At 43.6% G+C, this 18,046-nt stretch overlaps 1 protein-coding gene across 1 annotated transcript in view; it reads left to right on the top strand.

Annotated features, from left to right (window-relative positions):
* LOC144891006 (uncharacterized) overlaps positions 1-11,762 on the top strand; it is a 45,212-nt gene extending 33,450 nt beyond the window's left edge. Inside the window, exons 6-10 of the mRNA XM_078773008.1 lie at positions 256-367; positions 572-673; positions 880-1,111; positions 4,954-5,070; positions 10,332-11,762. Coding sequence (XP_078629134.1) covers positions 256-367; positions 572-673; positions 880-1,111; positions 4,954-5,070; positions 10,332-10,495 — 727 coding nt within the window. The 3' untranslated portion in view covers positions 10,496-11,762. The remainder of the gene's footprint in view (positions 1-255; positions 368-571; positions 674-879; positions 1,112-4,953; positions 5,071-10,331) is intronic.
* The last annotated feature ends 6,284 nt before the right edge of the window (positions 11,763-18,046 follow it).

The following is an 18,046-nucleotide window of genomic DNA, read 5'->3' as shown; positions in this document are numbered from 1 at the left end:
TCAGGGACTTGGTTTCATTAAGCCCCTTTTTTGCCATCCTATATATAACATGTGGGCTTAACTCCCGTACCTCACGCTGGTCACATGACAGTACTATAACGACTTGACAAAGCGATGTTTTTGTATTTTGTAATACTTAAGTTTTAACTTGAGTTTACTTAAGTTTGTATAATTATTTTTCACGTTTTGTTTTTCCCCTATTATTAACCCCTATTGGACCCTATTATTTTCATTTGACTCTGCATGTCCTTTCAGTTTGGAGGAGCTCTCTTCATACGCTGCGGGAAAGGGACCCCGAGCACGGTTGGCAAACCTTCTGCCAGAATGTGACCTAACGAGTCTTTTGGAGCAGCTTCAAGTGCACGAGGTAATGATGAGGAAGCCTGATATTTATGGACCTCTACACCAGTTTTCTTGCTGCTGAGCATTGTTCAGGCCGTAAATCTTTTGTTGTAGTCCTGCCATAGTTTGGTGAAAGCTTGAACATCTTCTTTTCATAAGCGAATTAAAATGCTTAATATATATTGAGGTAACTTCACTGAGGATTGTTCATTTGATGTTTCACTTCCAGGCTTTCTGGGAATCATGCTTTGTAGTGCTGAAGAAGGAGGAGGGAATGGACCTCGGGTTCAGCATTACTGGTGGTTCAGACATGGAAATGCCTTATGTTACAGTGAGTTACAAGCTTTTCAATCTCTCCTCTGCTGGTTACCTATCTCCTGCTGGCATCTACGGCAATGAGGTTTTAATTTAGCAAGACCCGACAACACCAGAACTATTTGCGCACGCCACAATTCCTGTATGGTGTTAATGCATTAACAATAGTTAACAGTTGTTTATCGAGCATTACAACTTCCCTGTCCAATGTGCCTTGCCAAGGTTCATCGAGTGTTTCCTGGAGGTGTGGCTGAGAGGGAGGGCTCCATCCACCATGGTCAAAGGTTGTTGTGGATGAATGGTCAATGGCTGTGGGCTGTATCACACAGCTCTGCTCTGAGAAGTTTGCACAAAGCGAGGACAAGTCCACATGCTCTGCTTGTCTTAGCAAAAGATCATGAGCAAAAGGTGATAGAACCAGCAAGTGAAAAATGGAGCAAGTGTGCAGGCACAGGTGAGTTAAAGAACAACATAATAGTGTGAAAATGTTAATTATTATATACATGATATTTACTCAGCTCTCCTTACTTTAGGGGTTTAAGTTGCTTTTTCCAAAAGTGGAAGTAAGCAGGTCTATCTTAGCTTTGATTACTTCCGCTAAGTTTTCACCCCTGTCTGTCTGTTTGTTTGTCTCTTTGTGAACAAAATATCTCAAAAAGTTCTGACAGGCTGGCCTGGACGTACACACACTCGCCTCTAAGCTGTCCCGCTTACATTTGAATCCCGACCCAGCTATAAACTGTCAGTTCAGAGTTCCACAGGCATGGTGATTCATGAATGTGTGTGCCGTCCCTCGGATGGACGTTAAACTGGGAGTCCCGTCTGCCAGCATGTGTTGGTGGACGTTAAAGATCCCATGGTGTCCTTCGCAAAGGGTAGGCGAGTGTCGCCGGCATAATGGCGAAATTCTAACTTCCTGCCTTAACTAGGTGAATCTCAGGCTTGGCCAGCCAGTTCCTGAATACTTGGGCCAAGCTTCCTCCCAGTCAACCCCACAAGGTAGGATAATAGTGGCCATTAAAGAAGAAGAAGAAGAAAAAGGAATATCTCAAAAGGTTGTGGATGGATTAGGACAATTTTAGGGGAGAGGTTTGGTATATGACAAGGATGAAATAATTACATCTTGGGGAAGATCCAAATCCAGATCTGGATACTAGAATTTTTAATGTGATTTGTCACCATTGAGAAATGGGGCCAGAAAAGATACATAGCATGATGTCTCAAAGTTTTGGATGAATTCAGACGAAACTTGGTGGATAGGTCTGGTGTGTGACAAGGAAGAACTGATTCATTTTTGATGAAGATTCAAATCCGGATCAGATAATTGTTTGAAGTGATTCTTCACCATTAAGTGATAGGGCTATCGGATAAGTCCGATTATATAGCACAATGTCTCATACAGTTATGGACGGATGACAAAACTTGGTGGGCAGGTTGAGTTTGTAACGGGGAAGAAAAGATTTGATTTTGGTGAAGATTCTAATACGGATCTGCACACGTGAATTTTAAAAAAAGTTTTTAAGTGATTCTTCACCATTGAGTGATACGACCAAAAACAATAATTATATAACATGATATTTTAAAAAGTTATGGACGGATTATGACAAAACGTAGTGGATGAGTTGTTTAGGCGACAAGAACAAGCGATTCGATTTTAATTAAGGTCCGAATCCAGATCCGACCTATCAGTAGGGTACAAAACATAAACTGTTGAGCCTGGCTGAGGTGTGCGCACTCCCAAGTGACGTTCTTGTTAATTGATAAAATCACTTCCCTTCAAGCATAATGAGGATGAAAATTAGCTACTCTCTGAATTAACTACTCTCGAAGTGAAAGACACCTTCCTTAATACTGTTACGTTTATGGGGGGTAGGCAATGGAATACCTTAGGCCAGGTAGGATTGTACAGGGTAGTGTGCTCTGTATGTCGTGTAGCCACCTTCATCTACTTAAGTCAGGCCGGATGTCACGTAAGGTTGTATATTTGTCTCCATGACAGGGGTGGAGCTATGCTAATTAGTTATGGTATAAGGAATAATTCCCTGTATGTAAATTGCCTCTGTAGTTTTCCCTTTGTTCCTTATGACACATGCAGCACCAGCCATGCATTCCGCACCTAAATTATATAACGTAACCGCTGACCGGATTCAAACATTCGAACACTACCACTGACACCACCAGACGAGTCATCACTAGGGCCGTGAGGCCCCACCCCGAGAGGTGATGATTGGTGGTGGCCATGGAGCGATGTGATGGGACTCTTTGATTGGAGTGCGTGCGGACATCATCATATGACGTTCGAGCACCAGGGACAAAAAAACCTTGGAATTGTAACTCAGTCTAGTGCACCTCGGAATTAATCTAGTCACTCTGTGCTGAATCCTTTTCTGTAGCAGCTATGTCCATCCTGAGATACTGAAGGGACACAGAATATTATAGATGAGGCATCACTAAATTCTTGCACAGTGTTAATACTACCTGTTGTGATTTATAATTCATCCCCTGCAAATCTTCTACAACTAAAAGGAGAAGTGTGTGTCTGTCTGTCCATCCATCCGTGCGACCATCACGTTTTACTCTAACTAAAGGGTTCCTTCTATCGTAGACCAATAAAAATGGTACTGTTGAAAAGGTAATAATCGATTTACTTGGAACAAAATGTAATGTTCTTTGTCTTTCCCTCGCGGTCCCCATGTGCTGTCTTTGTCTTTCCCTCGCGGTCCCCATGTGCTGTCTTTGTCTTTCCCTCGTGGTCCCCATGTGCTGTCTTTGTCTTTCCCTCGCGGTCCCCATGTGCTGTCTTTGTCTTTCCCTCGTGGTCCCCCTGTACTGTCTTTCCCTCGCGGTCCCCATGTGCTGTCTTTGTCTTTCCCTTGTGGTCCCCATGTGCTGTCTTTGTCTTTCCCTCGCGGCCCCCATGTGCTGTCTTTGTCTTTCCCTCGTGGTCCCCCTGTACTGTCTTTCCCTCGCGGTCCCCATGTGCTGTCTTTGTCTTTCCCTCGTGGTCCCCCTGTACTGTCTTTCCCTCGTGGTCCCCCTGTACTGTCTTTCCCTCACGGTCCCCATGTGCTGTCTTTGTCTTTCCCTCGTGGTCCCCCTGTACTGTCTTTCCCTCGTGGTTGTCAGCTCTTTCACGAGCCTCGATTCAGTATAGAAAAAAAACCAAAAAAAAACAATGTCGGTTTTAAAAGCCCACCTTTCCAGGGTATTAGAATAAGAAGAAGCACTTTTTCTCTATTTATTCACTTTTCTATCAATGCAGCTCTTTTATTTACGGCCTGCCCTCGAAGAGGACTACATAGTCCATGACTGGACCCTTCAACATAAAAAAAAGCTGGACCTGGAGATTTGATGTAGCAGTTCCAACGATATGACAACAGGACCTAGTAATCAACCGAAACATCGTATTAGCCGATATCTGGCATTTTGAGTTTGTCATCATTCTCCGATGATGGTGTCGATATGGCCGATATATAAAAAAAACTTTCCTTCTCGTGATGTTGAGCAGCTGGATGACCAAAGTGTTGCTGGTTTTCAAGGTAAAAGACCAAGAATCAAAGGATTTTCAACTGTTTTTAACAACTAGTACAACCACTTCCCATGGATGTGGCAGGAAGGGTCATGTTATTATCCTCTCTGGGGTATATAGATTACAGTAGATATAGGTCCGTTCGGCTGTGGTGGACGCGATAAGCATGGAATTAGAATGCCTCAAGAGTGTCGGGATCCCTCTAAATTTCTTTCAGTTTAGTGTTGAACAGCAGTAGCGACTGTTTAAAAAGGTCATTGCTGTTTAAGGTTTAAAAAAAGTTGTTGCTGTTTAAGGAAAAGCGGCTGTTTAAAAATGTAAAAAAAATAGGTATTTGCTTTCTTCTCAGAAACTACACACACAATTTCGATGAAACTTCACCACCACCTTAATAACCCATGATGTACCAATGTTTGTCCAAGGCATTATAAAAATTGGGGTCGTAGGAGGTATATGGGGTTGGGGGAGAGGGGGTTGCCCCCCGAAATATGTATTTTTTTGTTTGTTTGTTTAAAGTCTTATGATTATGTTAGTATGATTCTACATGCTGCCCTGTCTTCTAGCAACCATCGAAATTGGTTTAAAATACCCTTCATCGGTGCAGTATACTGTTTATTCTACCAGGTGAGCACCAGGGGTATTGCCCCGATGTTTCATGCAATGGACTGAGCTTAATCGCTGCATTGTTCAGGATGGGATTTTTCACCTCACCCTCACCTTTCATATGTAATACGCAGATAGACTGAAAGCATGATCTGCATTTACAGGGCCATTAGTAACTGTGTCCTTACCAGCTGGGACGTCAGGCCTTGGATTCAGCATTAATGGCGGAAGAGACAGTGTGCTTGGAGATACGCCACTCACGATACACCATCTGTTCAAAGGTAAGTTTTGTGTCTTGGTAAGCTATCCAATGTTTTACCTGTTTATTGATGCAGATGGACCCTATCCTTCACGAGCATGACTCATTCTTCATACCATCCAGGTGGGTAGATTAGGTAGAGGGATTTTTCATCCAGGATGTGGATAGATTTATTGATAGCAAGTGGGGTACATTTATCGCCCAGGGTGGATAAATGTCATCACGTTCCCAAATTTCATCACACGTTGCGAAGAGGTATGTTATAGTAGTTGCAAACCTGAAAGAAGGTGTAAGTGCCTTTGTATTTTGCCTTCAAATGTGTGTTAATGACACCAAGGAACAAAATCATTTATTTTGATTTTACCACACTAATATATATATATATATATATATATATATATATATATTTCAAGTGTTTGTGTTTGTGCAAATCGTACGTTATTCTTTCATGGTCAAACTGTAGGTAGCGACTAAAAGCCCCAAATTTTGGGTGTATTAACTTCAGAATCTGGTCAAGGTGATAAGCTACCACAAGTAGGCCTTGACATCCATTTTGAGGCCATCAAATGCCGCTATAAAGTGTACATTACGATGTGGGGTCAGTCAGTGCTGCAGCCGACCCGCAGGCAAAAGGTAACCACCATGAGGCCAATAACTCCACACAGTTGTGGCCAAAAATGTTGGCACCCTTGCAGTTTTTGCAAATAACTCACAATTTTCTCAAAGAATAAGTTGAAATTGACATAAGTGTTTGGTCTCCACAATTCTTTATTTCACTCTTAATATTACAGAACCTTTGTTTTTTATTTAGAACTTAATGTATCTTTTTAAATCAGAAAATAAAAAGAAATGTCATTGACAAAATTATTGACATCCTCGACTTAATATTTGGTAGCACGACCTTTGGACAAAATAACTGCAGTCAAGCTCTTCCTATAGCCATGAATGAGCTTCCTACACCTCTCTACTGGCAGGTTGTCCCACTCTTCTTGTGCAAACTGCTCCAGTTCTACTAGATTTGAAGGGTGCCTTCTCCCAACTGCTGTTTTCAGATCTCCTCACAGGTGTTCAATGGGATTTATATCTGGACTCATTGCTGGCCACTTCAGAACAATCCAGGGTTTTGTCTTGAACCATTCATGGGTGCTATTTGAAGTGTGTTTGGGGGCATTGTCCTGCTGCAAGACCCATGACCTTCGAAGGAGACCCAACTTTCTGACACTGGGTTGAACATTGCGCTCTAAAATTCCTTGGTAATCTCCTGATTTCATGATGCCATGCACACAATCAAGGCACCCAGTGCCAGAGGCAGCACAGCAACCCCGAAGCATCACTGAACCTCCTCCATGTTTGACTGTAGGGAAGGTGTTCTTATCTTGTTCATCTTATGTGGATGCCAAAATATTTTTTTATTTCAACAATTTTCTGGAAGAAATGGTTCATTATTTGAAAAAAGTGCAAGGGTGCCAATACTTTTGGCCACGACTGTAGCTCTTCAATGTCCAACACGTCCTGAAACCACCGCTGGGAAAAGCTCACCCCTGCTTTTTAACGGGACTAGTATAGCAGGTACAGAGTAGTATTTGATAAGAATTGATCCCAAATTAAATACTTTACTTACCAAATGGTGGCTTTTTTTTACATGCCTGAAGGGACATTTTCTGGTGTTGGATGTTCAGTTGCTTCAGCGTTTTTATGGTGCTGTTCATCTCGTGACATGTTTCCAAATATTGTCCCTCTATAAGCTAGCCTGGAAATGCCATTCACATTTGGTGCCCTGAGTCATTCTGAGAGGGTCATTAACCAGTGTGGCAGCTACATTCAAATGTAAGGTGTGCACAGAGGGAGCTGCAGATGGAGGAAATGTTGAGTTGGATCTTGGAGATGGCGTGAAGCTGGAAGGTGTGAAAACATTTTGCTACCTCGGAGACATGCTGAATGGAGAAGGTGGATCAGACTCGGCAACGGTTGCTCGAGTGAGATTTGCATGGAAGAAGTTTCGGGAATTGAGTGGCGTGCTGATGATGAGGGGAGTGTCGTTGAAGCTGAAGGGAAAGGTGTATGCTGCATGTGTGAGAAGTGTTATGATTTATGGGAGCGAGACATGGGTAATGAACGTAGAGCAGCAACGAAGGTTGGAAAGGGTGGAAATGCGAATGGTTCGACGGATGTGCGGAGTATCGTTGAGAGAGAGGAAGACAAATGATAAATTGCGAAAGATGATGGGAATAGAGCCTGTGATTGATGCTGTGAAGAGGAACAGGTTGAGATGGTTTGGTCATGTGTTGAGGAAGGATGAAAGTGACTGGTTGAGAAGAGTGATGGAAATGAATGTAGAAGGAAGTAGAAGACGGGGAAGACCGAGAAAGACTTGGCTAAAGATGGTGGAAGAAGAAATGCGGGCAAGGGGGTTAACAAGGAGAGATGCAGAAAATAGGGCAAAATGGAGAAGATTGTCATGGGGACCGCAAGGCTAACCCCCGCTCTAGCAGGGAAAATGGCCTTTAAAATGCATGTTGTTGTTGTTTGTATTTGGTGCCCTGAGTGTGGAGGATATGAATGATACTCCTCCCGCTGTCGAGCACAAGGCTGACGAGGCAGTTTCATTGGATAGGGGGCACAATCGTGGATGGGCCACCGTTCTAACACGGGATACTCGACTCACTTTTCCAAGCAAGCTGGTACTCATGTTGCTGACCTCAAAAGGATACAGGTTGAGTCAACTCCGCTGGTGTTATTTGGGAATGTCTGGGGCTTGAACTCAGGAGCTTGAGATCCGAAGCTATTTTGTTGAAATGGCACAATCAATTTATAGTTTGGAAATTGAAATGGCACGAACATCTCTCTTGCTGTTCACTAACACGAGTTGGCACTAAACTACCGTACATGTGAAGCATTTGCCCTAATTTGCTTTTTCGACTCGTAAACAAAATATAAGTGAAGCTAATTGTTTTCTTTTATCAATTTTCTGTGCTGAACACATGGACTGTGATCAGTATTCATTTATGGTGAAACATTGACGTAAATTATGCACGCTGGAATGATAAAGATAGAAGCAGTGTTTTACAGGATTTTAACCCTATTTGCACAATATAACTATAAGATCTGGAATTATTCCACATAATGCAAGATAATGCGGCACTATTGAAATGACATAATCCGCCCCAGATTGCTTGGTGCGCATGCGTAGAAACTAATCGGAACGAAGTTCATCAGTGTGGCTTGGACGTATTTCATGCCTGCCAGATGGGGATTGTAGCATGGAATGACAGAAAAAAAAACTTTTTAAAAAGCCGGAAATACTTGGAAACGTACCTGCAGAAAATGGGTGTCCCTCTGCACAACAAAATAATTTGAGAACTTCCTGATCAACTCGTCCAAAAAGTTGATACCTTGCAGCCCGTATTGTAGAAAACTGCCGATGATGTGTGCCCATGAAATGCTGAGTGTTTGTAAAGGGTTGCATCTTAACACCGATGGGAAGGTCATATCTGGGGATTGTCGATGCACAGGGTAAGTTTTAAAATGACGATATTTATGATTAATCATGGGAAGGAAAGGGGGGGGGGTGGGGTGGGAGTGGGATTTGTGTGGACTGGGTGTCGTTACAAGTGCTGTATATCTTTCTTGCTTGGTTCCGGGGCCACAAGATAAATAATACTGGAATTTTGCATCTCTTGGTGAAAGGAGAAGCATCCGTTTGTGTATTATGTGTTATAACCACAGCTGCCGCTGGCTAATTAATTGTATTCACTGGAAATGGTACGAATTTGACTCCTTTCATGCATTGATATGTCCAATTTGCATTCAGTAAGGGAGCAATTATGGATAACCATTCTGAATTTGCCAATCTATCATCTAAATGCTGAAAATTGTGTTTAAAAGACTATTTGATTCACGGACTTCACACTAGGAATGGCAGGTTCAAAGTTCCTGGCGAGCAGAACTGAATGTAAACAAACACACACAGCGCATGCGCAAAAGACCTCATTTAGCATTCGTACGTCATTTCAAAAGTTCCGTATTGGCAGGTATGGGTTGAGTTGATAACTCAATTCTCAACTTTACTTGCATGAAATTGTGAATTTCATATGTGAGACTCTCAAATGGAAGATGTTGTCGTGTACCAAAATCGCAAACGACGCCTGGTGGGAATCGCACACACCGAGGTCGTTCAATTTAAAGATGGCCGGCTTAAGGCTGAACTTAGCACAAAGCACTGGGAGCAGTTGTAGGTTTTATCCCCCTGTTAGATAATTTACCATCCAGGAATACAGTACTCAGAAATGGTTTGCACAGGAAGGGTGGCAGGCAGATATGCGCACTGGCCTAAGGGATTACACACACAATAAGCACATTTATAATTTAGTGAGATTGAAGATCGTAGGCAGGAAAGGTTTGAGGTCAACACCAGCAACAACAGCTCATTTAATTAGATATAGCTCAAGCTCAGCACAGCTCGGAATCCTCCCCGAGATTGTCTCTCACTGACTCTGTTCTTCTCCAACTGCAGCAGCATTGAGAGATCACTCTCGTATCCACACCCTCTACCTCTGAGGCGTCCACATCAGCCCAATTCACCATTCACTGGCCACCCCATGCATGGCATCAGCGCCGCAAGGTCACAACCCCATCAGCGGTACCAACCCTGAACTAATTGGTGCTGTGGATGCTGATCTGCATCGTCCAATTGTGCGTCACCTCACTCGCTGCCAATCAGGTACAGCCATATTAAAAGGCCTGAGGTTCTTCCTCTTCAGCAGCATGTGAGGCGAGAGGAGAAATGAGCAGGTGTGTCACCGCGGTGTGGACAGTAAAACTTTCAAGGCATCCCACTGACCTGACCCCCACCTGGTTCTGAATAGGAAACGCATGCCAAGACATCCGTAAACCTTTCTTACCACAACAAATTACAACACTCTCCCACAACTATCGGGGACACCCCTTCGCAGTTGTCGTACCCCCCAACTCAAGTCGGGGGCCAAATCTTCCCCATTCCTCCCTGCTGCCCGGATTTGTCAGAGCACTGCGGTCATGGTTAGAGTGCCGATCGGTTCCCTTGGACCGGCCCTTTCCCTCGTGTCTCTGTCTTTCTTTCTCTCTAACTCTGTCGTGGCCCTGACTCTGTGAAGATGGGCGTACGCCATCCCGGATGTGGGGGATGGGAGTCTATAGCTTAACTCTGATAATTGACCCCCAAACTCCCACAAATGCAACAATATATTGGAAACACTCGTTTAATTTTTCATTTTCCGTTTGGCAAAACTGTCATTTTTTTTTCAGGTGGAGCGGCAGAACAGAGTGGGTGTATATCAGTGGGTGATGAACTATTGACCTTGGGGAACAGGGATTTGCAAGGTCTGACTCGATTCCAAGCCTGGCGCCTGCTCAGAGCCGTTCCGGAGGGACCAGTCAGCCTTGTAATACGCAAGCCTCCTGCATTCTGATCCACAATACTTCATTAATCAGTTTGTTTGTTTTTAGCAAAAATTACACTCCATTTTTAAATTCCTTACGTCTTATTCTCATCATGAAAATGTGGCTTACCTTCTGATCAATGAAAAATAAAACTGTTTCATCACATCTTAAGTAATGCTGGTGTTGCCATCCCAAAGTTTACATGGATGTCATTTGTTTGTTGTATATTTCTTTTTCTTCCTTTGGAGAAGAGGCATTTGGATTCAAGGCTCCTGGGTTATTTTAATTATTTTCCACGAACTTGTATTACAGTCCAATTTGATGGTTTGTCCCGGTTCTGTCATATCTTCCTGAAGAGTGCGTTTTCATAGTGTTGCCGTACTGAGGGATCACATCACATCAGCCCTCACTTGGTCAATCATTATTCCAGACTTAAGTTAATTTTGCAAAATCATTCAAATTCTTTTTCTGTATTTTTTTAATTTTAATTGAGACAATAATTAAGATTAGATGTATTTTTTTTCCAATGTCATCACATACATCGATGGCATTCCTTCCTTTCCCCACCAATCCCCCACCCTTGCACCTTAGATTTGTATAAAGTCACATCTGCATCACCCCCAATCTCAGCAATCACATGATCTCTCTCTCTCTCTCTCTCTCTCTCTCTCTGATGTACCATACTCTTCATAGAGCATCAGTGCCGCTGAAGCAGCTTCAAAACCTGTACACCAAAAACCTGTAAATCTCTTTCCTTCTCTTCATATTTCCAAAATGCACTTATATTTAAATTTAAGAATTACTGAACCTTTGGTGCATGCATTGCTGTCATGCTCAGTTTGCTACAACTGTTTGCAGGTTTAGCTGTTTCTTCTCTTCATCCCCTTCTTCACTTTTGGCAATTTAACATTATTCAGCTTTGCTCTTCAACTGTGGAACTGACTCAACTTTTAACATTTGCACTTTCTCAATTTTTACTTTTCTTGCCTCTTACTATTAATTTTGAAAGACGTTTGAGGTTTCAAAATGAAAAGCATTATACAAGAAATTGATTGATAGTATTGTAAAAACTGATCATATCCTGTTTTATACTTTACTCCACATTCCATGAGGCAATGTCAAGAGGTAGTTTGTAGATTTGAATGAATTTTTTTTTTTTGGAGGATGAAAAGGTTTTTTTTGTTTTTTTGGGGGGGGTTTTTTGGGGGGGAAATGCAGACGTGTGTAATTTTTATTATATTTCTTCAGATTGATCTTTCATACTGGTTGATGAAATAAATTTTCTCCATTTCGGTTTTTGTTGCAGTTCTCTCGGGTTCTGGGATTAAAATGGCAATCTTTGTTTGAAGCAGAATGCGTCATTGGCTTAGGGCATGGCTGTGGAGCATGTGTTTTGTCAAGAAGGCAAACAGTTCTGTTTTGTTTGCATCAATTCTCAGGAACTGCTGCCAATATCCTGGAAGAACAGTGGATCCGTCAACTCTCCTTCAAATGCCTTTCCCACGTTTGTCCCTGGCTTGAGATTTCAGGCTGTTGTCATGGTACTGGTCCCAGACTATATCCACACGACAGGCCCTTTGCAAGTGACCTTGTATGTGTGGCAAGAATACTTTCAGCGCATAATCATCAAAGGTTTTGGCAGCAACTGGTTTCAGAACGTTCACCAACACTGCCCCGTCAAGGATAGTGACGTCACTGGTGCAGTGCATTCTGCTGGTTAAGGCAGGAATTTTGGGAATTTGTTCAGAGTTACCTCGCCGACTCTTCGCAAAGGATCTTTAACATCCACAAACTTATGCCGGCAGATGGAAAGCCCGTTTAGCGTCCATTCGAGGGACGGCACACACATTGACGAACCACCCTGCCTGCGAAACACCAGGGTGACAGCTGAGTCGGGATTTGAAACAATGCTCTACAGCTAAGAGGTGAGTGTGTGTACCTCTTGGCCATCCAGCCAACCCATGAGTTTAAATGAGTGGAGCATGATGAAGGTCTACAGTTGTACCACAGATGCAATGCCTGCTGTAGGTTTGGGCAAAAATTTGTAATGTGCTTGTTGCCTGTGCTAGCCTACCCTTTGCTTAAAGACGCCATAAGTCATTTACACTACACCTTTTAGGGCAGGGGCGAGTGCCTCTGGCCTTGCCACTTGTGGGCTGAAAAGGAGCAGGATACATCCACTCAGAGGCTGGAGCTCAGGATACATTCACTTAAAGATTAGAGCAACCTGTAGTTGCAGAGAGCACAGAAGCTTAAATCAGAGATAGCATCTGAAACAGTCCCGTTAAGACCCGTTCCAGTCAATGATTCTCTGTGACAACAGAATGTACATCCTGCTTTTTCTGTGACAAAGGCGAAGAACCACTGCATAAAGCTTCAACCATGAACCTTGACAAAAAGTCAGATCTTGGACAACTGAGCTCAAAAACACAAAGCTGCTGGCTAAATTGGCTGCTGGAGATGCACATGCAATTGATTTATTCTACTGCAACAAGGAGCTGATACTCTTGGTCGAGGTACCCTGCCTTTTTGGGTGGTATGAGGAATATATCTGTCACGTGATATACAGTCACGTGAAAAAGTAAGTACACCCCATGTAAAGTTTTGACTTTTTCAACATACAGCTATTTGATCTTCATTTCAACAATATTGACAGATAAAGGTGATATAATACAACAAATATCAGGAAACATTTACATTTTGTAGTCCATTGTATAATTTAAATAAACATAAATGCAAATTTCGCATGTGGAAAAAGTAAGTACACCCCAACATTTATCACGACTTCAAATACCTAAAATTTAGAATCAGGTGCACCAGCTCAGGTGCAAATGATTAGAACATCGTTGGAGAGGATCTTGGAGGAACCTGTCTTATTTAAACCTCAGACATTTCGTTTGGTTTGCTCTTTGTTGTTGAAGTGTGTGGCGTCACCATGCCTAGATCAAAAGAGCTCTCTGAGGCCTTCAGAAAGAAGGTTATAGATGCCTACGAGTCTGGGAAGGGATTTAAAAAGATCTCCAAACAATTTGAAATCAATCATTCGACTGTCCGGAAGATCATCTACAAGTGGAGAAGATTCCAACCAACTGCCAACTTGTTCAGGCCAGGCCGCCCAGCAAGTTCAGCCCAAGAGCAGACTGCAAGATGGTGAAAGAAGTCTCCAAGAACCCCAGATTGTCATCACGGGACCTACAGGTAGCTCTTGCCACTGTTGATGTCAAAGTGCACGAGTCTACCATTAGAAAGAGGCTGCACAAATTTGATCTACATGGGAGATGTGCCAGGAGGAAACCTTTGCTGTCCAGAAAGAACATCAGGGCAAAACTAAAGTTTACCAATGAATACCTCGGCAAAGACCAGCACTTCTGGAACAATGTGCTCTGGACAGATTAGTCAAAGGTAGAGCTATTTGGCCACAGTACCAGAAGACATGTTTGGCGAAAACCAAAGACAGCATTTGACCACAAGAACCTGATACCAACTGTAAAGCATGCTGGTGGAAATATTATGGTTTGGGGCAGCTTTGCTGCATCAGGGCCTGGGCAGCTCACCATCATAGAATCCACTATGAATTCTTCATTGTACCAGAGGATGCTTGAGGATAATGTGAGGCCATCTGTCGGAAAGTTGAAACTCAACCGAAGGTGGACCTTGCAACATGACAATGACCCTAAACATACCAGGAAATCCACCAAGGAATGGCTGAAAAGAAAGAAATGGAGGGTTCTGGAATGGCCAAGTCAAAGCCCGGATCTAAATCCCATCTAGATGTTGTGGGGGGGGGGGGGGGGGTTTGAAACGAGCTGTGCATGCAAGAAACCCCTCAAACATCACACAGCTGAAAGAATTCTGCATGGAGGAGTGGGCAAAAATTTCTCCCAGTCGATGTCAGAGACTGGTAGACAGTTATAAGAAACGCCTACTTGAGGTTGTTTCTGCCAAAGGGGGCAATACCACCTATTAGAGCCAAGGGTGTACTTACTTTTTCCACATGCGAAATTTGCATTTATGTTTATTTAAATTATACAATGGACTACAAAATGTAAATGTTTCATGATATTTGTTATATTATATCATCTTTATCTGTCAATATTGTTGAAATGAAGATCAAATAGCTGTATGTTGAAATATGTTGAAAAAGTCAAAACTTTACATGGGGTGTACTTACTTTTTCACGTGACTGTATCTGTAACAGGATTATATCTGTAACATTCCCCAAAGTCACGGTGTCACGACACAAGGCCAAAGTCGATCCCCGCTCTGGCGATCACACGAAAAGGTCGTACTGAGACCTGAACCCTGGTCGGTCGACAGTCAAAGCTGCAGAAGAGCCGCTTCGTGAGAGGTTGGGCCGATGTCGGTCCGGTAATGATTCACCCAAAAGGCGAGTGGAAACTCACACATTCAGTTCACCGACAATTTTTTTTTTTGGTTCACGAGTTATCAAACAAAGTGACCACTATATTCGTCATGGGTGTGTGTCTGTCTGTCTGTCTGCAGCATAACTACCCGATGATATCATCCGATCTTGATGAAACTCGGAGGGCCTTTCACTCTCTCACCGCAGGCAGGTTGGTGGTCTTTCCGCCTTCTTCCGACTCCTCTCCGGCCTTGCCCCCCCAGCTCTCTCTGTGCTCTGTCCCCCCAATATTCCTTCAGGTCGCACAAGATCTGTCAGCAACCCACTTATGGTTAAACTGCCAAAATCAAGACTCTCTGCTCAGCTTCACTCTTTCATTCCCCTTTTCTCCTGCCTGTGGAACAAACCCTCACTTCCTTCAATCCCACTCCTCCCTCCAGGTCTTTAAAACAGCTGTTCACCACCATCTCTTATCTTCCCCCATCCAAAACCTTGATCTTTTTCTAACCCCGCTAATTCACCCCAGATACACTTTTTTGAAATTCCATCTTCTTTCATGGAAGTCCTTGCAGTGTCCATATGTCTTATACCTCTCCCACCTCCCCGCAAACCCTCTCCCTCCCACAGTTCTGTCGATGTCCCTGCTCTCAAATATTGTGTTTTTTGTCCTCCCCCCTCTCTCCCCATCTTGCCTACCGCTCCTCTTATTTTGTGTTTTATGTGTCGATTTGTGTCGGTTTGACTTTTTGTGTGATTAATGTTAGCTCTTTCACGAGCCTCGATCTTGTATACAAAAAAAATAAATTGTGTCCTGCCTAGAGTGGGCGTATTGCGCCCATTGTGGGCGGAGCCACGCCCCCAAAAATATGTCTTTTTAGGGGGTAATCGAGTTCAAGCTACATCTTCTCCGAGGGAGTTGGTGGAATCTGACAGGGATTTCAGTATTTGGTTAGGCCAATATCATGTGTCTAGCCCCTTGGAGTTTGATTTTTCATTTTCGCCCCAAGGTCAAGGTCACAAGGTCACGAAATTTAGAAAAGTCGATTTTTGATGGTTTTATTACATTGTTCGCTTCCTGATAGGGTGAAATGTCGTACATGTTTTTATATTATCACATACATAATAGTGGGGGGGCCAATGTTTTCCCGTTGAATTCAAATGTTAATTTGTGGACACTGGTTGGGTTGTCTTTAGGGATGATAGAAGTTGTAGAAAAAATATGTCTCCATTTTTTTCAAGTTCTTTATAGCGGCCATTTTGGATTATCAAAATGGCGTTTGTTGAAAACCGAAATTGTCATTATCTTGGCTTCTAAATGACCTAGAGTGTTAATTTTGGTGTCCAAATGTACATATTTGCGGATACTTAATCCAATAAACACACATTTATACACCTACATATGATCAAAAGGGTTCTTATGGCAGCCATCTTGGATTTTCACGCACTTATGCCAACACATATATATATTTTTTTCCATCATTTTCACTTCTAAATCACATAAAGGCTGGACTTTAGTGTTCAAATGTACACTTATAATGTCTTTGTGCAATATTTTTAGTTGGCAGTGTTCATTGTTACATTGAAGGATCTCCATCCTCCTCATCATCAGTGTTATCGATTCCCATGGGGCGCTCCTGACCCGTGTTACCACACACCTCTTCATCTGCCCCACACATACACATCTCAGAACAGTTGAGATGCTGAGACCTGCATGAGCAGTGAGACATGCATTGGGTCTTCTTGCAGTTACATTTGATTAGATGTGTGATGGCAGCTGGGGCTGGAGGGTCCTTGGTTGTGATGGGCACCAGCTGATCTCCTTCTGCTCTCCATCCATGTTCTGTTGGTTGTGGAAGCTGGGGGTCCGGTACATCAGCCTGATGCCACACCATGGCCTGGAAATGTGCACGAGCAATGGCTTCATGTAAAGCTCCCCGTGTTGGTGGCAGCTTCTGTGCCTCTAGCTGTTTCTTGGTAAACAGTCTCCACCTCAGCTTGCCCACATCCACAACTGTAGTACGAGGCTCATACAGCTGGCATACAAATGCCTCAATGTCAATTTCTGTGTCAGCTCTCAGCTCCTCAGAGGCCCCAAGGTCATGAAACGCAGATACCACCTCAACAGAGCACCTATTGAGGGCTTGCCAACATGTGAGCTTTCCCTTGCCGGCAAACCGACCAGTCTGGTCTGCTCCCGTGAATGCATGGAATCCTGGTAGGGCTGCAGCCTTCCTGACACCAAGTTCATGTACTATTGGTTCCAGTGAGATTTGCCTCTTCTTGTTCCCCACACCCGTGATGAAGTATGTGTCTTTGCATAGTTCATGGTACCGGTGGAGTGCTAGGATGAATACATCAGTATCAGGTGACTGAATGTACAGCTGTGTTGCACCTCTTCGGACGGCATCTAGACTGTGAAGAAAGATCCTCGTATCAGCCTCCTCCTGGGAGCTACGGAGATGCTGTACATCCATGCAGTTGGAGAAGACATCCTGCCTTGAAGTGACGATGAAGACCTTGGTAGTCCCCTCAAAGTGACACAGAGCTTTCTTTGCCAGATAGACAGTTAGCTCATCTTTGGTGTTGGTGTGCGACAGGAACTGTTTTGCTGTCAGTTTCCCAATCGGGGTGCTGTCTTGAACGTGGTAAGCAGTGGGCGGCTTGCCACCTTGGCGCCTCTCCCGTGTGGCCTCTTTCAGTGAATTTGGCAGATCATATCGGTCAAACACGAGGTAGACTTCATCATACCCGTTGGTCTTGCAGTCCAGTGTTGCATTGAAATGGCCAGCCCACTGGGCACATGTTTTGACCCATTGTGGCTTACCCATTGCTTGCACTAATGCCATGCCGTCTATGACAGTCACCTTCTTGGGAGGGGGTGGTGTTTGGTGCTTGGCAAGGAACAAAGTCTGGAGCAGTCAGAACCTTGAGTGAGCGGTGTCTGGCCTTTCGGTCATGTAGTGTCGGTGTTCTATGTTCATCTGTGGAGGGTGCATGTTCCCGTCGTTGGTAGAGTGCCCAGGCTGTAGCATGGAGTGTCCGCTTCCCATCAGGTGTGTCTTCATTGAAGTCACTGTTGTCCACTGCAAAGAAGACAAACGTCCCTATGCGCATGGTTCTTGGAAAGTATACACCCTGTTCTGTCGTAGACTCTATGACTGAGTTGGCCAGCTGTGTCTCCAACCGCAAGATCCGACTATAATCAACAGACAGACCG

Source organism: Myxine glutinosa, chromosome 2, assembly GCF_964187855.1.
Source record: "Myxine glutinosa chromosome 2, kmMyxGlut1.1, whole genome shotgun sequence".
NCBI classification, from domain to species: domain Eukaryota; kingdom Metazoa; phylum Chordata; class Myxini; order Myxiniformes; family Myxinidae; genus Myxine; species Myxine glutinosa.
This window is presented reverse-complemented; position numbering and strand designations above follow the sequence as displayed.